Genomic DNA, 24,014 nt, shown 5'->3' with positions numbered 1-24,014 from the left:
GATAGGTCTTTGTGTGCGTAGGAAATTTTTTGTTTCCCATGCAACGTTCCCCAACGGTGGTATCAGAGCTAGGTTCGTGCGTAGATGTTATCTCGAGTAGAACACAAAAGTTTTTGTGGACGGTGATGTTTAATTCAGCGGTATTGTTGGATTGAAGCGGCCCGGACCGACATAACTCGTACGCTTACGAGAGACTGGTTTCATCGATTGACATGCAACTTCGTTGCATAAAGATGACTGGCGGGTGCCTGTTTCTTCAACTTTAGTTGAATTGGTTTTGACCGAGGCGGTCCTTGGAGAGGTTAAATAGCAATTTGCACATCTCCGTTGTGGATTTTGCGTAAGTAAGATGCGATCATACTAGATACCCATATCAACCACGTAAAACATGCAACAACAAATTAGAGGACGTCTAACTTGTTTTTGCAGGGTATGCTTGTGATATGAAATGGCCAATGACGTGATGTGATATATTGGATGTATGAGATGATCATGTTGTAATAGTTAATATCGACTTGCACGTCGATGCTACGGCAACCGGCAGGAGCCATAGGGTTGTCTTTAAACTAATGTTTGTGTTTGCAGATGCGTTTACTATATTGCTAGGTCGTAGCTTTAGTAGTAATAGCATAGATAGCACGAACAACCTTGATGGCGACACGTTGATGGAGATCATGGTGTCGCGCTAGTGACAAGAAGATCATGCCAGTGCTTTGGTGATGGAGATCAAGAAGCACAAGATGATGGCCATATCATGTCACTTATGAATTGCATGTGATGTTAATCCTTTTATGCACCTTATTTTGCTTAGAACAACGGTAGCATTATAAGGTGATCTCTCACTAAAGTTTCAAGACGAAATTGTGTTCTCCCCGACTGTGCACCGTTGCGACAATTTATCGTTTCGAGACACCACATGATGATCGGGTGTGATAGACTCAACGTTCACATACAATGGGTGCAAAATAGTTGCACACGCGGAACTCTCGGGTTAAGCTTCACGAGCCTAGCATGTGCAGACATGGCCTCGAAACACATGAGACCGAAAGGTCGAGCATGAATTGTATAGTTGATATGATTAGCATAGAGATGCTTACAACTGAAACTATTCTCAACTCACGTGATGATCGGACTTGAGTTAGTGAATTTGGATCATGTACCACTCAAATGACTAGAGAGATGTACTTTTTGAGTGGGAGTTTAGCAAGTAATTTGATTAGTTAAACTCTAATTATCTTGAACATAGTCTAAGTCCACTTTGAAATATTTGTGTTGTAGATCAATGGCTCACACGACAATCACCCTGAATATTAATACGTTCCTAGAGAAAGCAAAGTTGAAAGATGATGGAAGCAACTTTGTAGACTGGGCTCGTAATCTTAAGTTGCTCCTACAAGCTGGGAAGAAGGATTATGTCCTTAATGCTGCGCTAGGAGATGAACCACCCGCTAGGGCTAACCAAGATGTTAAGAACGCTTGGTTAACACGTAAGGAGGACTACTCAGTAGTTCAATGTGTAGTCTTGTATGGCTTAGAGCCGGGACTTCAACGTTGATTTGAGCGTCATGGAGCATATGAGATGTTCCAGGAGTTGAAGTTTATCTTTCAGAAGAATGCCTGGATCGAGAGGTATGAGACCTCCGATAAATTCTATGCTTGCAAGATGGAGGAGAATTCTTCTGTCAGTGAACATGTCTCAAAATGTCTGGGTACTCAAACCGTCAAGCTGAGCTGGGGATTGAACTCCCGCAAGAGGCTATCACTGACAGAATTCTTCAATCACTGCCACCAAGGTACAAGCGCTTTGTGTTGAACTATAACATGCAAGGGATGAACAAGTCACCCGGCGAGTTATTCGCGATGCTGAAAGTCGCAGAGTGAGAACTCCGGAAAGAGCATCAAGTGTTGATGGTCAATAAGACCACTGGTTTCAAGAGAAACGGCAAAGGCAAGAAGGGTAACTCCAAGAAGAGCGGCAAGCCTGTTGCCAATCCGACGAAGAAACCCAAGGCTGGACCTAAGCCTGAAACAGAGTGTTATTATTGCTAAGGACTGGGTCACTATAAGCGCAATTGCCCCAAGTATTTGGTTGATAAGAAGGCGGCCAAGGAAAAATCAGGTATATTCGATATACATGTTATTGATGTGTACTTAACCAGTTATTGTAGTAGTGCTTGGGTATTCGATACCGGTTCTGTTGCTCATATTTGCAACTCAAAACAGGAACTCCAGAATAAACGAAGGCTGGCGAAGGATGAAGTGACGATGCGCGTGGGAAATGTTTCCAAGGTTGATGCAATCGCCGTCAACACAGTTTCACTTCAGTTACCATCAGGATTAGTTACGAACTTAAATAATTGTTATTTAGTGCCTGCGTTAAGCATGAATATTATATATGGATCTTATTTATTGCAAGACGGTTACTCGTTTAAGTCAGAGAATAATGGTTGTTCTATTTCTATGAGTAATATCTTTTATGGTCATGCATCCAATGTGAGAGGATTGTTCATATTTAATCTTGATAGCGATGATACACATATACATAACATTGAGACCAAAAGAGTTAACAATGATAGCACCATGTTTTTGTGGCACTGCCGCTTAGGTCATATTGGTGTAAAGCGCATGAAGAAACTCCATTCAGATGGAATTTTGGAGTCACTTGACTTTGAATCACTTGACACGTGCGAACCATGCCTCATGGGCAAGATGACTAAGACTCCGTTCTCCGGAACAATGGAGCGTGCAAGTGACTTGTTGGAAATCATACATACCGATGTGTGCGGTCCGATGAGTGTGGAGGCACGCAGCAGATATCATTATTTTCTCACCTTCACTAATGATTTTAGTAGATATGGTTATGTCTACTTGATGAAGCACAAGTGGGCAAGATGACTAAGACTCCGTTCTCCGGAACAATGGAGCGTGCAAGTGACTTGTTGGAAATCATACATACCGATGTGTGCGATCCGATGAGTGTGGAGGCACGCAGCAGATATCGTTATTTTCTCACCTTCACTAACGATTTTAGTAGATATGGTTATGTCTACTTGATGAAGCACAAGCCTGAAACGTTTGAGAAGTTCAAGCAATTTCAGAGTTAAGTCAAAAATCATCGTAACAAGAAGATCAAGTTCCTACAGTCTGATCATGGGGGTGAATATCTGAGTTTCGAGTTTGGGGCTCACTTAAGACAATGTGGAATTGTTTCACAGTTGACACCGCCTAGAACACCACAGCGTAATGGTGTGTCCGAACTTCATAATCGTACTTTGTTAGAAATGGTGCGATCTATGATATCTCTTGCCGATTTGCCGTTATCATTTTGGGGTTATGCATTAGAGACAACTGCATTCACTTTAAATAGGGCACCATCAAAATCCGTTGAGACGACACCATATGAACTCTGGTATGGCAAAAGACCGAAGTTGTCGTTTCCTAAAGTTTGGGGATGTGATGCTTATGTCAAAAAGCTTCAGCCTGAAAAGCTGGAACCCAAAGCAGAAAGGTGCGTCTTCATAGGTTACCCAAAAGAGACAGTTGGGTACACCTTCTATCTCAAATCCAAGGGAAAGTGTTTGTTGCTAAAAACGGAGCTTTTCTTGAGAAGGAGTTTCTCTCAAAGAATTGAGTGGGAGGAAGATAGAACTTGATGATGTTGTTGAACCTCTAATCCCTCTGGATGGTGGCACGGGGCAAGGGGAAACCCATGTCGTTGCGACACCGGTTGGGGAGGAAGTTGATGATCATGATCATGAAACTTCGGATCAAGTTCCTATCGGACCTCGCAGGTCGACAAGATCATGTACTACTCCTGAGTGGTACGGTAATCCTGTCTTATCAATTATGTTGTTAGACAATAATGAACATGCAAATTATGAAGAAGCAATGGTGGGCCCGGATTCCAGCAAGTGGCTGGAGGCCATGAAGTCCGAGATAGGATCCATGTACGAGAACAAACTGTGGACTTCGGAAGTACTACCTGCAGGCCGCAAGGCTATTCAGAACAAATGGATCTTTAAGAAGAAGACGAACGCAGAAGGTAATGTGACCGTTTATAAAGCTCGACTTGTGGCAAAGGGTTTTTCACAAGTTCAAGGGGTTGACTACGATGAGACGTTCTCACCGGTAGTGATGCTTAAGTCCGTCCGAATCATGTTAGCAATAGCTGCATTTTTCGATTATGAAATCTGGCAGATGGATGTCAAAACGGCGTTCCTTAACGGTTTTCTTAAGGAAGAGTTGTATATGATGCAACCCGAAGATTTTGTCGATCCAAAGAATGCTAACAAAGTGTGCAAGCTCCAGCGATCCATTTATGGACTGGTGCAAGCATCTCGGAGTTGGAATAAGCGCTTTGATGAGGTGATCAAAGCATTTGGGTTTATACAAGTGGTTGGAGAATCTTGTATTTACAAGAAAGTGAGTGGGAGCTCTGTGGCGTTTCTAATATTATATGTGGATGACATATTGTTGATTGGAAACAACGTGGAGTTTTTGGAGAGCATAAAGGATTACTTGAATAAAAGTTTCTCTATGAAGGACCTAGGAGAAGTTGCTTACATTCTAGGCATTAAGATCTATAGGGATAGATCGAGACGCCTGATAGGACTTTCACAAAGCACATACCTTGATAAAGTTTTCAAGAAGTTCAAAATGGATCAGTCCAAGAAAGGGTTCTTGCCAGTGTTACAAGGTATAAAATTGAGTAAGACTCAGTGCCCGGCAACTGTGGAAGATAGAGAACAGATGAGTTCCGTCCCCTATGCTTCAGCCATAGGTTCTATCATGTATGCAATGTTGTGCACTAGACCAGACGTCAGCTTGGCCATAAGTATGGCAGGCAGGTTTCAGAGTAATCAAGGAGTGGATCACTTGACGGCGGTGAAGAATATTCTGAAGTACCTGAAAAGGACTAAGGAAATGTTTCTCGTTTATGCAGGTGACGAAGAGCTCATCGTAAAGGGTTACGTCGACGCAAGCTTTGACACCGATCCGGATGACTCTAAGTCGCAAACCGGATACGTATTTATTCTTAATGGGGGTGCGGTAAGCTGGTGCAGTTCCAAGCAAAGCGTCGTAGCAGATTCTACATGTGAAGCGGAGTACATGGCTGCCTCGGAGGCAGCAAAGGAGGGTGTCTGGATGAAGCAGTTCATGACGGATCTTGGAGTTGTGCCAAGCGCACTAAATCCAATAACTCTGTTCTGTGAAAACACTGGTGCCATTGCTCTAGCAAAGGAACCAAGGTTTCACAAGAAGACCAGACACATCAAACGACGCTTCAACCTCATCCGTGACTACGTCGAAGGAGAGGACGTGAATATTTGCAAAGTGCACACGGATTTGAATATAGCAGACCCGCTGACTAAACCTCTTCCACGGGCAAAACATGATCAGCACCAGAACTGTATGGGTGTTAGATTTATTACAATGTAAATCCCATGGCGATGTGAGGACTAGATTATTGACTCTAGTGCAAGTGGGCGACTGTTGGAAATATGCCCTAGAGGCAATGATAAATAGTTATTATTATATTTCCTGTTTAAAGATAATCGTTTATTATCCATGCTATAATTGTATTGAATAAAAACATAGGTACATCTGTGGATACATAGACAAAAGAATGTCCCTAGCAAGCCTCTAGTTGGCTAGCTAGTTGATAAATGATAGTCAAGGTTTTATGACTATATGCAAGTGTTGTCATTTGATAACTGGATCACATCATTAGGAGAATCATGTGATGGACTAGACCCAAACTATGAACGTAGCATATTGACCGTGTTGTTTCATTGCTATTGGTTTCTGCGTGTCAAGTATTTGTTCCTATGACCATGAGATCATATAACTCACTGGCACCGGAGGAATACCTTGTGTGCATCAAACGTCACAACGTAACTGGATGACTATAAAGATGCTCTACAGGTATCTCCGAAGGTGTCCGTTGAGTTAGTATGGATCAAGACTGGGATTTGTCACTCCGTGTGACGGAGAGGTGTCTCGGGGCCCACTCGGTAATACAACATCACACACAAGCCTTGCAAGCAATGTGACTAAGTGTAAGTCACGGGATCTTGTATTACCGAACGAGTAAAGAGACTTGTCGGTAACGAGATTAAAATACGTATGCGGATACCGACGATCGAATCTCAGGCAACTAACATACCGAAGGAAAAAGGAAATGGCATACGGGATTATATGAATCCTTGACACTGAGGTTCAACCAATAAGATCTTCGGAGAATATGTAGGATCCAATATGGGCATCCAGGTCCCGCTATTGGATATTGACCGAGGAATGCCTCGGGTCATGTCTGCATAGTTCTCAAACCCGTAGGGTATGCACACTTAAGGTTCGATGATGTTTTGGTATAGTTGAGTCATATGTGTGGTTACCAAATATTGTTCGGAGTCCCAGATGAGATCACGGACATCGCGAGGGTTTCCGGAATTGTCCGGAAACGCAGATTGATATATAGGCTGGTTTCATTTGGTCACTGAAAAGTTTCGGGCAATTCCGGTAGTGTATCGGGACTGACGAATGTGTTCAGGGAGTTCACCGGGAGGGGCCCACCCACCCGGGAGTGAGCCCAAGGCCCTAGGGTTGCGCCACAAGTCCTTAGTGGGCTGGTGGAGTCAGCCCAAGGATCCCATGGCGCCACATAAAGAAAATACCAAAAGAAAAGAAAAAGAAAAAGGAAAAAAGGGAGATGGGAAGGAAGAGGAGGACTCCTCCTTCCCAAACCGAATTGGAGGAGGAGTCCTCCTCCTCCCTGGCGGCCGGCACACCCTTGAGGCCTTGTGCCTCAAGGCTAGCCCCTCCCCCTCCCTCTTATATATAGGGGTGGTTTAGGGCTTTTTGAGACACAACTATGCCACGTGCAACTCTAGCCTAAAGCACACACTTTCACCTCTAGATCGGATTTCTGCGGAGCTCGAGCGGAGCCATGCAGGATTAGATCATCACCACCACCGGAGCGTCGTCACGCTGCCGGAGAACTCATCTACTTCTCCGTCTTGCTTGCTAGCTCAAGAAGGCCGAGATCACCGTCGAGCTGTAGGTGTGCTGAACGCGGAGGTGCCGTGCGTTTGGCGCTAGATCGGAACGGATCGTTGGACGGATCGCGGGATGGTTCGTGAGACGGTTCGAGGACGTGAAGACGTTCCACTACATCAACCGTGTTTCTTAACGCTTCCTGTTGTGCGATCTACAAGGGTACGTAGATCCAAATCTCCACTCGTAGATGGGCATCACCATGATAGGTCTTCGTGTGCGTAGGAAATTTTTTGTTTCCCATGCAACGTTCCCCAACACTTCCCCGCGCGAGAGGCCGCAAGAGGCTAAGGAAGACCCGATCTGAGATCGGTATCCAGACGACGCAATTGATGCTGACGCGCCAACTGATGGTACAAAAAAATGTCAAATGCATTAGTAGGGGTTCCAGCATAGCTGGAAGTCTCACAGCGGTGGTTGCACATGTAATTTACCCAGGTCCAAGCCTCCGGAGATAATACCCTACATCCTGCTTGTGTTTGCTATTTACGGGTGGGGGATATCTCATGTGAGGGGTTTCCAATGGTGTGTATAGATGACTACCGAGAGTTGTTTCTACGGGAGTACATGGGAACGAGAGCTCCCTAGCCTCGCCTTGTATGCTCGATGAGGCTAGAGTTTTACATAGAGATTTTTTGTCTAGGGTTGTCACCGCACCAACTTGGAGGTTAAGTTGATCGCGTGACATTTATCTTCTTCTTCAGGCTCACCTTTGTGACTGGCCCCGGGGGCCCTCTAGTAGGCCTTTTGACGGTCTCCCCTTTGTCGTTGGGCCTTGTGGGCTCTCTCGCAGGCCTTTTGTCCGGTTTCCCTCGATTAGCCACCACCGGTGTATGACATCGTTGCCATCAATAGTTTGCACCACACTTCAAACAATCTATACGTTCAAAGAAAATAACCAATACTCAAATAACACCAAATTAGATCCAACAACAAATAAATAAATAAAACTCCAAAAATAGAAGCATATTAGTAGGTATATACCGTCTACATGATAATAGGATCACATAGCAAAAGGAAACAAGTAAATTGGATAAACGATTCAAAAGATATGTCCTATGGAAGGTTAAATTCAAATTTGAATTTTGCTGAAGTGTGAAATTTGGGAGCTACATGATTCTCCTCGTGAATACGAGTACACACCATATACGGATAAAGTGCTAGATTAAAATTGACTAAAAATATGTCAAAACTATGCCATGTAAGCGATTTGAGCTGTTATTGTGGCTGCTGAGAATTTGTCACGTGGCACGAGGGATTTTGCTAGTGCCGTCTCACCTCTCAGCATCGCCCCACCATATGGAACCCATGACTTGTACGACTAGTGGTTATCAACCACACATGCCTCTGTGACAAGTCTTCGAAAGGAATTAGGATTGCACTTTCGGCGTGGACTATTTGGAAGCATCATAATGCTTGCATCTTTGAGGGCACTCAACCATCACACACCCACCTAGTAAACACCATCCAATAGGACGATCGCACCTGGGTCAAGGCTGGTGATCAAGGATTGAAGATGATCTTGCCTGTAATCTGATTTTGTGATTCTTGGGGCTAAACATCCCCATGTCTTCTGCTCAGCCGCGTCCTTGTCTGCAGATTGATACGCAATCTGTGTGTGTGTGAAAATAAAACATTTACTTACTAGTGAAACTCCTTCAAGAAAATTCTGGAGGAATTTCAACCCTTTTTGCAAGTAAATTACAACATTTAACTCAAAAAATATAGCAAAGGGCAGTATTCACTTTTTAGTTAACTTTTGGACATTCACTATATAGCAAACTCGGAATGATAGGTTTGTACTGTACTGGTGTCAACTTTGAGAGGGCGCCAAAGTTGGATTTGTCTGCACATATAAAGGGCTAAACGGAATGCCAGCTAGTGCTCGCGAGATAGAAACTGATAACACGGAACACATGGATCAAACCCCACGTTCTCAACACAGTGGCTAGCAAACCACGGGCGCATGCATATACTTACATCCGTTCTTGAGTTTATCTATATGAATAAAACATGCATCGATCCTTGAAACACTGAGAAACGTTGCATCACGAGAGAAGCCAGCACACAACAGAAAGCACGAGTGAACGGCATGCAGCAGGGGAAAGCATCCAAAATGGAAAGCTGTATGCAGATGCAGATGCAGATGCAGCTATCTCTTCCTGGCGTCGTTTCTGGTGCAGACACCAGACTGTTCACGCGCCCCTCAAGCCCTCAAGGCTGCTGGTCCATAGATAAGCATGCTTGCATGGCCGGAGAGGTTTAGCAAGGGAACGTTGCCGAGACGGCGAGTTCCAGGTGTAGTTGCGCCCAGTCTTTGCGTGAATTGGTGTGTCACGCATCGAGCCCTTTCTAGGATTTTAACACGAGCACTGCTTGTTTGCTTGGCTCTAGCGCACGTGGAGACAAAAGTTGTTTCAGCAAAACAATGGAAAGATACATGCATGATGCTGAGGCTAAAGCAAAACAAGAGTTCATACTGTACTGGCATCCCTCCCCGGGGTCCTATACTCCTATATAGAGACCACCCTCCTGGTGCCCATCTCCCCACTCATCGCAATCACCTCTAAACTTCCAGATAAAATATAGTGACCGATCGAGTTTGCAGTTTTGCTAAGGTAACACCTCTATCTTAGTTTGGTTCTTGCATTTTACTCCTACGATTGAGCATTAACTGATCGACGGTACGTGCGTGCATGCAAACACAAACACAAACACAGGGTGATGGGGACCGAGAAAGGCGAGGAAGGAACGGGCGAGGAGCGCGTGGAGGTGCGCACGGGGCCGAGGCCAGCGCTGCCGGCGCCGCAGCAGCGGGCGGTGGACGAGTTCTGGAGGAAGCAGCAGGAGGAGATGGAGGCGACGGTGGACTTCAATGACCGGATACTGCCCATGGCCCGCCTCAAGAGGGTCATCCGCGCCGAGGAGGACGGCATGATGATCGCCGCGGACACGCCGGCGTACCTGGCCAAGCTCTGCGAGCTCTTCGTGCAGGAGCTCGCCTTGCGCGCCTGGGCGTGCGCCCAGTCCCACCACCGCCGCATCATACTCGACTCGGACATCGCCGAGGCCGTCGCCTACACCGAGTCCTACGACTTCCTCACCACCCTGCTCCTCGAGCACCAACGGGAGGCGCGGCTGGTCGGCCGTGCTACTGCTACGCCGGCCACGGCTCCGGCAACGGCGGCGAGGCTCATCACCAGGAAGCGCCACATGCCGGACCCGAATCCTCCGCGGCAGGTGCATGGGGTGCGGATAATTCGTCCACGTGCGCTTCCTATCACGCCTACTCCGCCGCCGTTGGACGTTCGCTACGTGCCGGTGCCGTTTCCGTTCCCCTCGGCGCCGATCGGAGCCACAGCGACGGCGGAGGGGCTGATGATTCTCCCACCCATCAACCACGCGACCACGGGTCGCGCGTTCTTCTTGGACCGGAACAGCGGCACTAGCTTCGAAGGTGAAAACTCTGCTGCTGAAACTATGGCATCTCCTCCTCAGGCAGGGCCGGCAGAAGCACTGGCGCTGCCCAGTGTCCATCCTGCTGCTTACTACTTGTGCTCTTACCCGTTGACCAACGACGTTGAGGCCTTTGCCGTTGGCAACACTGATCCGATTGGCATCCCACCGGAGATTGTAGAGGGAAACGTCGTCGATGGCGACGGCGACGGCGGACAGCAGCACCACCAGAGCGCAAACGTCGGTGGTCACCGCGAGAGTGTGGTGGTGGAGGTGCAGCGAAGCAGTGATGTGCAGGATGCTGGTGCTGGCGGTGCAGGTGGGATGTTTCTGGAGGAGATCCTCATGGATGAAGACCTGCTGTTTCCCGACGCCGAGCTTTTCCCGTTGGTGGGCGCTGCACCTGGTCCTGATCCGGAGGATTTCATCGTCGACCAAGATGTTCTCGACGACGTCTTTGCCAACCCGAGCAGCAGCACTGGCAGCGACTGAACAGAAAGGAGATCAGAGCGGGACGCAGCGTCGTTTGATTCATCTGTCCTCTCCCGACATTACTACATATGCCAGCCGCTATGTATCAAATTTGGGAATAAGTTTGTGTTCGTGCGTGTGACGTGGAACTGTATGGTTCGCCCGGAATTTATCGTATTGCAATATATATAAGGGATGCTACTCATTCACCAGTCCGTCATCGACGACCATCCGATCTAGACGTACCGTTCAATCTACAGGGCGCGGGGCACGGATCGGGCACCTAATAATTTCTAAAACGACGGTCGAGTTGCACAAACAATCACTTTGTTGTAAAAAAGCTTCGGACCCATTAATTCCTGAAATAAAAGTCGAGTTACAGAAAAACCGCTTTGTTGCGGAATTTTTTCTATGCCTTGGATTTTTCTTTGCAACAAAGGTCATGTTGCAGAAAACTTTTACAACATAGGTGAGGTTGCAGAATTTTTTTTGTCTTCGCCTTTATGCAACATAGGTATTGTTGTGTCGTGTTCATGCAGCAAGTCATTCGTTGCAAAAAAATGCAATATACATTATGTTGCGAAAATTTGTCGCTGCACACCCGGTCGGAATGACCCGCCGCCGTCACAGCGAGCTCCTTGACCCGCCCATGGCTGGCCGTCCTCCCCACGGCGAGCTCCACTACGTCGTCCTTCCAGCGCAGTCTGCACGCCTTGACCCATGTCGTGGCCCTTGCATGCCTTCAAGGTGCACACATGGTTGGTTGTCCTTCCAGCGCGGTCTGCATGCAGCAACCTTGCTATGGCCCTTGCATGCCTTCAAGCAATACACGTGGGAGAGAGGAGAAGCTATGGGAGGAGCGGCACTCGTGGAGCGAGGCGAAGAAGATGGTTGCTGCGAGGTGGGCCTTGACAAGAGGTGGATCTGGTGGCGGCGTTTGTCGGGAAGTACTACCTGTCGCTCGCTGCAGCAGGGAACTCCTACCCGCCACTCGCGGAAAACGTTATTTGTTGTGTTTTGCATCAAGAAGTCGCGGCTTCCACAGGGAGTGACGCGATATGGGCCGGTCCATTACTGTTGCGGGGATCCTGATTTTGGGAACCTTCTAGACTTTCCCAGCCGATTTTTTCGGTTTTGGAAAATTTCTACAAGGTTCCCTGACCCGGTTTTTCTTTTTTTGTTTCCTTGTTTCATTATTATTATTTTTTCTGTTTTCAAAATGTTTTTGATTTTCAAAAAATGTTTTAGATTTTCAAAAAATGTTTGGGATTTTCGAAAATTGTTGTGATCAATTATCAAAACCATCCTAGGGAGCAATTGTGCTTTCAATCTCCTCCTTTTTGGTAAGTGATGACAACATATAGATCAAAGCTTCGACAAAAGATATAACCAATGATTAGCATCGACGCTTTGAGAAGTACGTGAAAAGCAAGAGCTCCCCCTAAATTTGAGCATTATTTAAAATTTGCATTTGAATGCAAATGCACAATCAATTAGGATCATGGGTCACTCTTCCATGTCACATACATCTTGGTGGTGTGCAAACAAGATAAGAATGAATAGTAAGAACATGACACCAACAAGATAACTGAATGATCATTACATGGATAGCTAAAAGATAGTAATGTGGCATCACACAAGATAAAGCGTATGGTCAAACACGGGAACTGTATAAAGTCACCCAAAAGATCAAAGTTTTGTAAAAATCAAATGAGAGCAAGTAAAACCAAAAGCTCTCTCTCACTCGAAGTCTATGATCTATACATTTCTCCTCCTTTGGCAACAAGTTACCAAATAATTCAAAAGGTATAGAACTACTCATCTCTTTGGGCAGCTGATGATGGAGTCAACCGAAGAGCGTCCGCGAAGTCTTCTGTGGAATGTCCTGGAGCTGGAGGAGTGGATACTGGAGGTGCTTGTGTTGGAGTTGGATCTGAAGGTGCAGATGCTTGAGCTGATGAAGTGTGTCGTGTCTCCGGAGCAGGTACAAGAGCTAGTCTAGGCTTGGTGCTGAACTGAGTGGTAGTGCGAGGAGGTGACTCTTCATCATCGTCATCACTGTCATCATCATTAACATCATCATCTCAGCATGGAATCTTCACTGAGTCAACTTCATGTTGAAGTTGTTTGACTATAGTGTTCAATTCTGTAACCTTCACATCCATGTCATGAAATTTAGTCTCCACAACTCTCTCAAGGCTATTTTGATTTTGTAGAATCTCCTAGATGTTCTTCTCCATTCCTTGGACGGAGCTAACTATAAATGCCATTTGCTTAGCTTGAGTTCTGAGCTATGGAACTGGTGGTGGCCTATTTCTAGCAGCCTCAGCTTATGTTGCCTCTACTGCTATTATAGCTGCAGCAGAGCTGGGATCATTGTCATCCATCACCACTTCATTGTCTTCAAACTCTGGTTGAAGAGGTAGATGGGGACGATCAAGGAGATATACATGCTTGCCTATCTTGGCATTGATAAGCATCTGAATGTATGGGGCATATCCACATGATCTCTTTTGATCAGCAGCAATCCTTCAGATAGTATATGCTATCAAGTCCATCACTCTGAATCTGGTGTGAGTGTCCAAAAGGTGCAGCAAGTTGATGGAGTATCCTCCGATCATCTTATCATCACCTGATTTAGGCATCAAGGTATGTCTCGAAATAGTGTTAGTTGTGGGTATTCCTACTTGCAAGAAGTATACGGAGCCCATCTTGTGACTAGCCAAATAATTGTGAGGAATTGGCTTGTACATGTTGGCCATAGAATTGTGACTCTTCTTTGCTTCAGAATACACATCAACATCACTCTCTTTTTTCTTAGGGGCACCAATGATAGTGGCTCACTCATCAATTGTTGACTCATATCGGTGATCATCCGTCATCCAGATAATGCAACCATCTCCATGGAAATGAACAGTCGAGTAGAACTGCTTGATCGGCTCATCATTCCATGGGGTCATCTCCTTTCCAACAAAATCTTCAATGTCCACAGACTTGAATTTGTCTTGCACATGAGGAAAGTAGTCTTCCTTGGCTTTGATATAAGCCCGGTCAACATATCTCATATCACTGACAGCTAGACATTTATCAAACAAGACAGTCTCATAGAAATCGTGTTGTTCCTTGGTGTGAAACCTTGGATCCATAGCAGTTCTCCTTCAGATAGCATATGGATCAGTAACTCTCCATTTCCTTAGACCTGCATCCTTCCTCTTCTTCATGTCTTCAGCTATAGGATGAGCATCATTATGAATTGGCAGATGTGGTCGGAGCTTCCTGAGAATGGTTGCATCCTTATCCTCTTCCTCCTTTGTAGCAAAGGCACTAGAAGCAGGGCCTTTCTACAGCTGCAGGAATGTCCTTTGTGGTCTGCCGGTGAGCTACTGTCTTCTTAGCCTTAGGAGGAGGCTTAGGAGCAGATTTCTTGGGCATAGCATCAGCCATGAGCTTCTTCTTAGGAGGAGCTCGGATCTCATCTTCACGAGTGTCGTGGTATTTCCGGGACAGATGCCATAGGGTGGCTTAACTCATGGACTGGGGCCGATGGGCGCCGGTGGCGTCTCGGAACGGGTTTGGGCGCAAGACACATGACGCCGGTGTATCCAGGTTCAGGGCCCTTCGGCGAGGTAATACCCCTACGTCCTACCTGTGCGACTATATGGAATCACAGTACAATGGTGCTCCTAGAGCTGTATCGGTGTGGTGTGTGTGTGTGTGCTAATGCGCAGGAAGCCAACCCCTCTCTCGGGGGGCTGGCGGAGGCTTTATAGTGTAGCCCGAACTATACAGTGTTGAGGATAAGATCGATGGTGGGACCTGCCGCCAGCCTCTAGCCGGCTTCGGGGGACCCACCGACTGTCGGGTCTTGTCATGGGGCCCACTGGTCTATGCAGCCAGTGGTTTATGCATCGGGCTGCCAGGACGCGTGCGTGGGAGGTACGAGGGCTACAGGGTTGCGTCGTCTAGCCGGCGTCGGTGTCGTCTATGCCCCCTGTAACCATGTTAACGGCGCCATCATCCCGCTACATCCCTAGCCTGTGTCAGGGGCACTCTTGCCATGCGGAGTTGTCTTGTCTGCGTACAGATGTATGACTTGATGCGACGGGGCAGTTCGTCTGGCTGGCGACCGGCCAGCCAGCCGGCCGTAATGCATCCGACCATTGGAGAGGTGTTGGAGGGGAGAGCGGCTATCGCCAGCCGGCCGTGCGCATGGCTCGATGGGACCGGCTACCTCCAGCCGGTCACGTTGGAGGGCCGGCTATCGCCAGCCGGCCTGGGGGGCAGGCGGCCCCCTAATTGTCTTGGATAAGGATAATCTCTGCCTTTTGTACATCCTGGGGTAGTATCCCCGACAGTAGCCCCTGAAACCGTTGGGGTTCGGAGGTTTCAGACGAGGGGGCAGCGGTTTCATCCCCCTCACCTGGAGGAACTTCTTGACTAGCCGGTCGCGCCGCGCAAGCGCCTTCAGACCTTCGCTCGGCCCGGGCGACACCCTCCTGCGAGGTAGCCGGTCGGAGCTGCAGCCGGCCTAGACGCCTCGGCTTTTGCGCGGGCCAGTCGGGCCACGTGGCGGCCAGAGGTGAGGGGTGGGCCCGCCACTACCCGCGTGACGGGACAACTTCCCAGGCCCAGCCAAACATGCCTCGGCGTGCGCGTAGATTTATTGCAGCCGTTTCTGTCCGTTGGGGTCGTGTGCGTGATTAATGTGTGTAGATCGTGGGGGAGTGGAGGAGATCATGGCGTAGTTGATCCACTCTCCCACTCGTCTCCCTCGGTCTTTAAAAGGGGGTGAGGCGGCAGTTGCGGCCATTGCCTCGCCCGCTCTCCCATCTCCCTCGATCTCTCCTCATTCTTCCTCCTCGCGCCCGAAGCGCTTTTCCGTCTCCAACCTTCCTCCGTGCGCCCGCAGTGCTCGTCCTCCACCACTCCTCGGGCTCGTTGTCGTCACCGTCGGAGATGTCGGACATGCCCTCCGGCTCCTGGGAGGAGTCGCTCATCACTCCGGACCACATTGAATACTGATGACCCACAAGTATAGGGAATCAATCATAGTCCTTTCGATAAGTAAGAGTGTCGAACCCAACGAGGAGCAGAAGGCTCTGATAAATGGTTTTCAGCAAGGTGATAACTGCAAGCACTGAAAGTAGCGGTAACAAGTGATGGTGTAGTGAGGTGAAACGTAGCAGGTGAAAAGTAACAAGTAACAAGTAATAGCAACGGTGCAGCAAAGTGGCCCAATCCCTTTTGTAGCAAGGGACAAGCCTGAACAAAGTCTTATAGGGGAAAACACTCCCGAGGACACACGGGAATTTCTATCATGCTAGTTTCATCATGTTCATATAATTCACGTTCGTTACTTTGATAGTTTGATATGTGGGTGGACCGGCGCTTGGGTACTGCCCTTACTTGGACAAGCATCCCACTTATGATTAACCCCTCTCGCAAGCATCTGCAACTACGAAAGAAGAATTAAGACAACGTCTAACCATAGCATTAAACTAGTGGATCCAAATCAGCCCCTTACGAAGCAACGCATAGACTGGGGTTTAAGCTTCTGTCACTCTAGCAACCCATCATCTACTTACTACTCCCCAATGCCTTCCTCTAGGCCCAAATAATGGTGAAGTGTTATGTAGTCGACGTTCACATAACACCACTAGAGGAAAAGACAACATACAGCATATCAAAATACCGAACGAATACCAAATTCACATGACTATTAATAGCAAGACTTATCCCATGTCCTCAGGAACAAAAGTAACTACTCATAATCATAATCATGATCAGAGGTGTAATGAGTAGCATCAAGGATCTGAACATAAACTCTTCCACCAAGTAATCCAACTAGCATCAACTACAAAGAGTAATCAACACTACCAGCAACCTTACAAGTACCAATCCGAGTCGCGAGATGGAGATTGGTTACAAGTGATGAACTAGGGTTTGGAGATGAGATGGTGTTGATGAAGATGTTGATGGTGACGAGTCCCCTCCGATGAGAGGAGTGCTGGTGATGACGATGGCGATGATTTCCCCCTACGAGAGGGAAGTTTCCCCCGCAAGATCATCCTGTCGGAGCTCTAGATTTGTTCTGCTCAAGTTTCGCCTCGTGGCGGCGGAGAATCCACGAAAAAGCTCCGCCCTGATTTTTTTCCGGACGAAACCCTTCATATAGCAGAAGAGGGGGCCAGTGGGCCACCAGGGTGCCCACAAGCCCTGTGGCCGTGGCCAGGGGCAGGCCGCGGCCACCAGGCTTGTGGGCCCCTGGAAGCTCCCCTCTGGTACTTCTTTCGCCCAGTATTTTATATATATTCCCAAAAATTCCACGTTGATTTTCAGGGCATTTGGAGTTGCGCAGAATAGAGGACTCAGACTTGCTCCTTTTCTAGTCCAGAATTCCAGCTGCCGGTATTCTCCCTCTTCAAATAAACCTTGCAAAATAAGAGAGAAAAGGCATATGTATGGTACCACAAAGTATAATAACAGTCCATAAAGCGATAAATATCAACATGAAAGCATGATGCAAAATGGACGTATCAACTCCCCCAAGCTTAGACCTCGCTTGTCCTCAAGCGAAAACCAAGATCCATAAACATGTCCACATGTTTAGGGATGAAGGTGTCGATAAAACATAATACGGACATAAGGGCATCATGATCACACATAGAACAGCAATACATCATAAAGATTCTTATGGGAAAGTAACAATTCCTTCACAAATCGAAGTATGAAACAAAAACCTTACCGAGAAGTAGCCAACAACAATCCATAGTCACTGAAGCAATTGCATTTTATCATAACATCAGAAAGAGCCAAGTAAGAGCTTGTAAAGAAAATCCACATACTCAATCATCTCTTTTGTTTTCCACAATTGTTACAACTCACGTGGTACTCATGGTATCAAAGTTTCAGTTGGGCACAGAGAAAGATAGGGGCTTATAATTTTTCCTCCCAACCATTTACCTCAAGGGTAAAGTCAACAATAATAAAGCATAAGTACGCATCTCCAAGTTGATATATGAATATAGATCTTTCCCTAGCATATGACGTTCACCAAGATGAAGACGGAATAGGGAATTGGTGTTGATCACCATGACTTTCACAAGGACAAAAGTAAAGGTACAAGATAGGCCCTTCGCAGAGGGAAGCAGAGGTTGTCATGCGCTTTTAAGGTTTAGATATACGACCTCTTAGTATAAAGGAACGTCATTTTATATTGCCCCCTGTGATAAAGAACTTTATTATGCAGTCTGTCGCTTTTATGTCTTCCTCATCACAGGTTCGTACAAAGCTTATTTTCCACACACTAATAAATCATACATACTTTAGATAGCAACTTTTTTATTGCTTGCACCGATGACAACTTACTTGAAGGATCTTACGCAATCCATAGGTAGGTATGATGGACTCTCATGGCAAAACTGGGTTGAAGGTTTATGGATGCACAAGTAGTATTTCTACTTAGTACGGAAGTTTTGGCTAATATGAGGTGGAAGCAATCGTCACATGCTAAGGGATCTCTAGACATATAACATTGTTTGGAACCGAGCAAACACAATTCATTATGTTGTCTTCCTTGTCCAACATCTACTTCTAAGCATGTAATAGTTTGGTGAGTGCTCACAATTATAGAAAGTGTCTAAGATGATATATTTATATGTGAACCTCTCTTTCCTTATCACTTCTTATTAATTGAAACAATGACTGGGGTCTATGTTGGTCTATTCTCAACAAGTTTCAATCATCATACTTGTTATATGTGAATCTATCACTTTCCATAAGATCATCTCATGATCTTTCATGCTATCGTTATTTTCGTACTTTTGATCACGGCACAAAACAAAGCCCTTGACTAAGATACTCTTTATTATATAGCTCGCAAGCTCGAATACATCGGGGGAGACACAATGCAAAAGACTCAAACTAAACACTAAAGACGAAGAAATAAAAACTGAAAAGGAAAGAACTAAAACAAAGGTAAAAGCAAAAGATATAAAGGTGATACGATACCAGGGCAACTCCCCCAAGCTTGGCACAAGCCAAGGGAGTTTCCCATACCAATGCTTAGTTGTCTTCCTTTGGTGGTGATGGTGGTGGAGTTGCAACATGAGTTTGATCCTCTGTCTTCCAAGGCATAGGTGCTCCATCATGGTAGGATGAACGAGTCGCCGGAATCCTCAAATCTGCAGCCAACCGTATTGATTTAAATCCATACTCATACTCACAGTTTTGGTTCTGCAGGGCATAGATCTGGCCCTGGAGTTGATCAACCAAGTCATAGAGCCTGGAGAGGTGCTTCCCAATGTCATTGGCATCCATCTTGTGCTTGTTGGTGAACTCCGTGATCATCATGTGGTTGGTGTTGAGTCCACGCTCCACCATCCCTTGGCACTTGAAGACTTGTTGCTCCATTGCTTCGAACCTCGTCGCCACGCTTCCGGTCTTCTTAGGCCCCTCAACATCACGGATGTGCAGCATCCCCTCACGCATCTCAATAGATTGAGGGTGTTGCAGCACTTCCGTGAGGTAGGGATTGATGACCCTCTCGAAGATCTTGTCCTTAGGAGCTTTTGGGGAAGTCATGACGATCTAGATCTACAACAGAAACAGGCTCGAAACAAAAAACAGAGGAAAACTGCGTGATACGGAGATCAAAACCCTCGGGTGTATATATAATTATTTTTTCTGGACCAGAAGGAGTGCTCCGCAAGAAAACGGAGTCCAGGAGGCACACGAGGTGCCCACAAGCCGTGTAGCCACGGCCAGGGGGGAGGTCGCGGCTACCAAGCTTGTGGCCACCTCGTGCGCTCTCCGGACTGCTTTTTATTTTTCCAATTTTCCATAAATTCCAAAACGGAGAAAATTTCCTACTCGAGAAGTTTTGGAGTCCAATTACTTACTGAAACACATACCTCTCTTCGTTTTCAGAGTCTGAAACAGGCTGATAAACATCCCTTATGTACTCCTCTGGAGTTATGATGTTGATGATATTGGTCTCAATATTTATGGGAGTACGAGAGATATAATGCTTGATTCTTTGCCCATTTACCACTCTAGGAAAATTACCTTCCGTGTTATTGATTTTGATGGCACCGGAACGATGTACTTCCTCGACAACGTAGGGACCTTCCCATTTAGAGAGAAGCTTGCCTGCAAAGAATCTTAAACAAGAATTGTATAGCACGACATAATCACCTACATTGAACTCACGTTTTTGTATTATTTTATCGTGCCATCTCTTAACCTTTTCCTTGAACAACTTGGCATAATCATATGCCTCAGCCCTCCATTCATCTAATGAGCTGATATCAAACAACCGCTTCTCACCGGCAAGTTTGAAATCGAAGTTGAGCTCTTTGATTGCCCAATAAGCTTTGTGTTCTAGCTCAAGAGGTAAATGACAGGCCTTACCGTAAACCATTTTATACGGCGACATGCCCATGGGATTCTTATAAGCAGTCCTATAAGCCCATAGTGCATCGTCAAGTTTGCTAGACCAATTCTTTCGAGATCTATTAACAGTCTTTTGTAAGATCAATTTGATCTCCCTATTACTCAACTCCACTTGACCACTAGACTGAGGATGATAAGGAGATGCAACTCTATGGTTGACATCATACTTAGCGAGCATCTTGCGGAAAACACCATGAATGAAGTGTGAACCGCCATCAGTCATCAGATATCTAGGGACTCCAAATCTTGGGAAAATGACTTCTTTAAGCATCTTAATAGAGGTGTGGTGATCAACATTTCTAGTGGGGATAGATTCTACCCACTTAGTGACGTAATCAACAGCAACTAAGATGTGAGTATACCCATTGGAACTCGGGAAGGGTCCCATGTAATCAAAGCCCCAGACATCAAATGGTTCAATGACAAGTGAATAGTTCATAGGCATTTCCTGACGTTTACTGATGTTCCCTATTCTTTGGCACTCGTCACAAGACAAGACAAACTTACGGGCATCCTTGAAGAGAGTGGGCCAATAGAAACCTGATTGCAATACCTTATGAGCAGTTCTATCTCCAGCATGGTGTCCTCCGTAGGCTTCGGAATGACACTTCTGCAGGATCTGTCCCTGTTCATGTTCAGGCACACAACGTCTAATAACACCATCTACTCCTTCCTTATAAAGGTGAGGATCATCCCAAAAGTAGTGTCTCAAATCAAAGAAGAATTTCTTCTTTTGCTGGTAGGTGAAACTGGGTGGTATGTATTTGGCTACGATATAATTTGCGTAATCACATACCACGGTGCACTATGTGAAGTACGGATGACATTCAATTGCTCATCCGGAAAGCTATCATCAATAGGTCGTGGGTCATCAAGGACATTCTCTAGCCTGGACAAGTTATCTGCTACAGGGTTATCAACACCCTTTCGGTCAACAACGTGCAAATCAAATTCATGTAGCAGGAGAACCCATCTGATTAGCCTAGGTTTAGCGTCCTTCTTCTCCATAAGGTACTTAATAGCAGCATGATCAGAGTGAATAATGACTTTGGAGTCAACTATATAAGATCTGAACTTTTCACATGCAACCACGACTGCTAAAAATTCCTTCTCCGTAGTGGCATAGTTCCTTTGGGCACTGTCTAGAGTTTTACTAGCGTAGTGAATAACATTCAACTTCTTGTCAACTCTTTGTCCTAGAACAGCACCAAGAGCATAATCACTAGCATCACACATGATTTCAAAGGGCAAGTTCCAATCAGGTGGTTGAACAATAGGTGCGGTTATCAAGGCCTTCTTAAGTATTTCGAAAGCTTCCTCACAATCCTCATCAAAAACAAAAGGAACATCCTTCTGCAAGAGGTTGGTAAGAGGCCTAGAAATCTTAGAGAAGTCTTTAGTGAACCTTCTATAGAAACTAGCATGACCTAGGAAACTTCGTATACCTCTGATATCTGTGGGGCAAGGCATTTTCTCAATTGCATCAACCTTAGCCTTATCAACTTCAATGCCTTTCTCAGAGATTTTGTGTCCTAAGACGATGCCTTCATTAACCATGAAGTGGCACTTCTCCATGTTCAAGACGAGGTTGGTATCTTTGCATCTCTCTAATACTCGATCAAGGTTGCTGAGGCAATCGTCAAAGGAAGAACCGAAAACGGAGAAATCATCCATGAAAACCTCAACAATCTTTTCACAAAAGTCAGAGAATATTGCCATCATACATCTTTGAAAGGTGGCAGGTGCATTGCATAAGCCAAAAGGCATACATCTATAAGCAAAGGTACCGAAGGGGCAGATGAAAGTGGTTTTCTCCTAATCAGATTGTGGAACAGGTATTTGCGAGAAACCGGAATAACCGTCTAGAAAGCAGAAGTGTGTGTGTTTAGATAGCCTTTCTAGCATTTAGTCGATAACCGGCAAAGGATAATGGTCTTTCCTGGCTGCCTTGTTCAGTTTCCGGAAGTCTATCACCATCCTATAGCCAGTAATAATCCTCTGTGGGATTAGTTCATTCTTGTCATTAGGAACGACGGTGATACCTTCCTTCTTGGGTACGCAATGCACTGGACTTACCCAATCGCTATGAGCAACAGGATAAATGATTCCTGCTTCCAGAAGCTTTAATATTTCTTTTCTCATGACCTCTTTCATCCTAGGATTTAATCTCCGTTGATGATCAGCAACTGGCTTAGAATCAGGATCGGTTTTAATCTTGTGCTGACATAGAGTGGGACTAATACCCTTAAGATCATCAAGAGTATATCCAATAGCAGCACGGTGCTTCCTCAAAGTTTTTAATAACTTCTTCTCTTTGTGACTCGAGAGGTGAGCACTAATAATAACAGGATATATCTCCTTCTCATCTAGATAGGCATACTTAAGAGTATCTGGTAATTGTTTTAGCTCGAACACAGGATCACCCTTTGGTGGGGGAGGATCCCCAAGCAGTTCAACAAGCAGATTATTCTTAAGAATAGGATATTGTTCTAAAACGATTTTATCTATCTCATCTCTTTCATCCATATGCATATCATTTTCATGCTCAAGAAGATATTGCTCTAAAGGATCTGTAGGAGGCACGGCAATACAGGCAAGAGCAATGATTTCATCCCTACCAGACGACTCTTTTTCATGGGGTTGTCTTCCAAACTTGGAGAAGTTAAATTCATGAGACACACCCTCAAAACTAACAGTGACAGTCTGCTTAACGCAATCAATATGAGCATTGACAGTGTTGAGAAAGGGTCTACCAAATATGACGTGACAAAAGCTATCTTGTGCAGTAGCAAGGACGAGGAAATCAGTAGGATACTTCGTCTTACCACACAGGGCTTCTACGTCTCTCACAATTCCCACAGGGCAGATAGTGTCTCTATTAGCTAGCGTAATAGTGACATCAATGGGTTCTAACTCAGCAGGTGCAATCTCATCTTTGATTTCATCATATAGGGACCGGGGTATTGCACTAACACTAGCACCCATATCACATAAACCATGATAACAGTGATCTCCGATCTTGAAAGAAACAACGGGCAAGCCAACTACAAGTCTGTATTTGTCTTTCGCGTGAGGTTTAGCAATTCTAGCGGAGTCCTCACGGAATTTGATAACATGCCCGTCTATATCTTCGGCTAAGAGATCATGGATAATAGCAACACTAGGTTCAACTCTAATTTCCTCAGGGGGTGCAAGTGGTCTAATGTAACCCCTACGTATCACAGTTGGAGCTTTAGAATAATCCTTTTTCCTAGCAGGGTAAGGTGGTTTCTCAGTGTAGGCACAAGGAACAATAGGATCATTATAGGCAATGACTTTCTCTTCAACTAGATTGGGTTTAACTATGTTGACTTCTACGGGAGGACGATACTTAAACCACTTCTCTTTGGGAAGATCAATATGAGCAGCAAAAGATTCACATAGAGAAGCTACTATCTCAGAGTCAAGTCCATACTTAGTGCTAAAATCTCTAGAAGTGTTTGTTTCAACAAAAGATTTAACGCAATCAAACTGGAAATTCATACCTGACTCCTTACCTACTTCAAGCTCCTAATCTTCAGAGTTACGTTTGATTCTTTCCA

General features: G+C 45.7%; 1 protein-coding gene across 1 annotated transcript; it reads left to right on the top strand.

Annotated features, from left to right (window-relative positions):
- Window positions 1–9,524: 9,524 nt before the first annotated feature.
- LOC123409321 lies at window positions 9,525–11,189 on the top strand. The gene is made up of 2 exons (XM_045102257.1): window positions 9,525–9,671; window positions 9,774–11,189. The coding sequence occupies exon 2, from the start codon at window positions 9,778–9,780 to the stop codon at window positions 10,999–11,001; it is 1,224 nt and encodes a 407-aa protein (XP_044958192.1). The 5' UTR covers window positions 9,525–9,671; window positions 9,774–9,777; the 3' UTR covers window positions 11,002–11,189.
- Window positions 11,190–24,014: the final 12,825 nt, after the last annotated feature.

Source organism: Hordeum vulgare, chromosome 7H (assembly GCF_904849725.1).
Source record: "Hordeum vulgare subsp. vulgare chromosome 7H, MorexV3_pseudomolecules_assembly, whole genome shotgun sequence".
Classification (NCBI taxonomy): Eukaryota; Viridiplantae; Streptophyta; class Magnoliopsida; order Poales; family Poaceae; genus Hordeum; species Hordeum vulgare.
The sequence above is the reverse complement of the archived record's forward strand: the minus strand, read 5'-3'. Positions and strand labels throughout refer to the sequence as shown.

Excerpts from the sequence above, each read along its gene's own strand:
- LOC123409321 (XM_045102257.1), top strand. The coding sequence starts at position 9,778 with ATGGGGACCGAGAAAGGCGAGGAAGGAACGGGCGAGGAGCGCGTGGAG.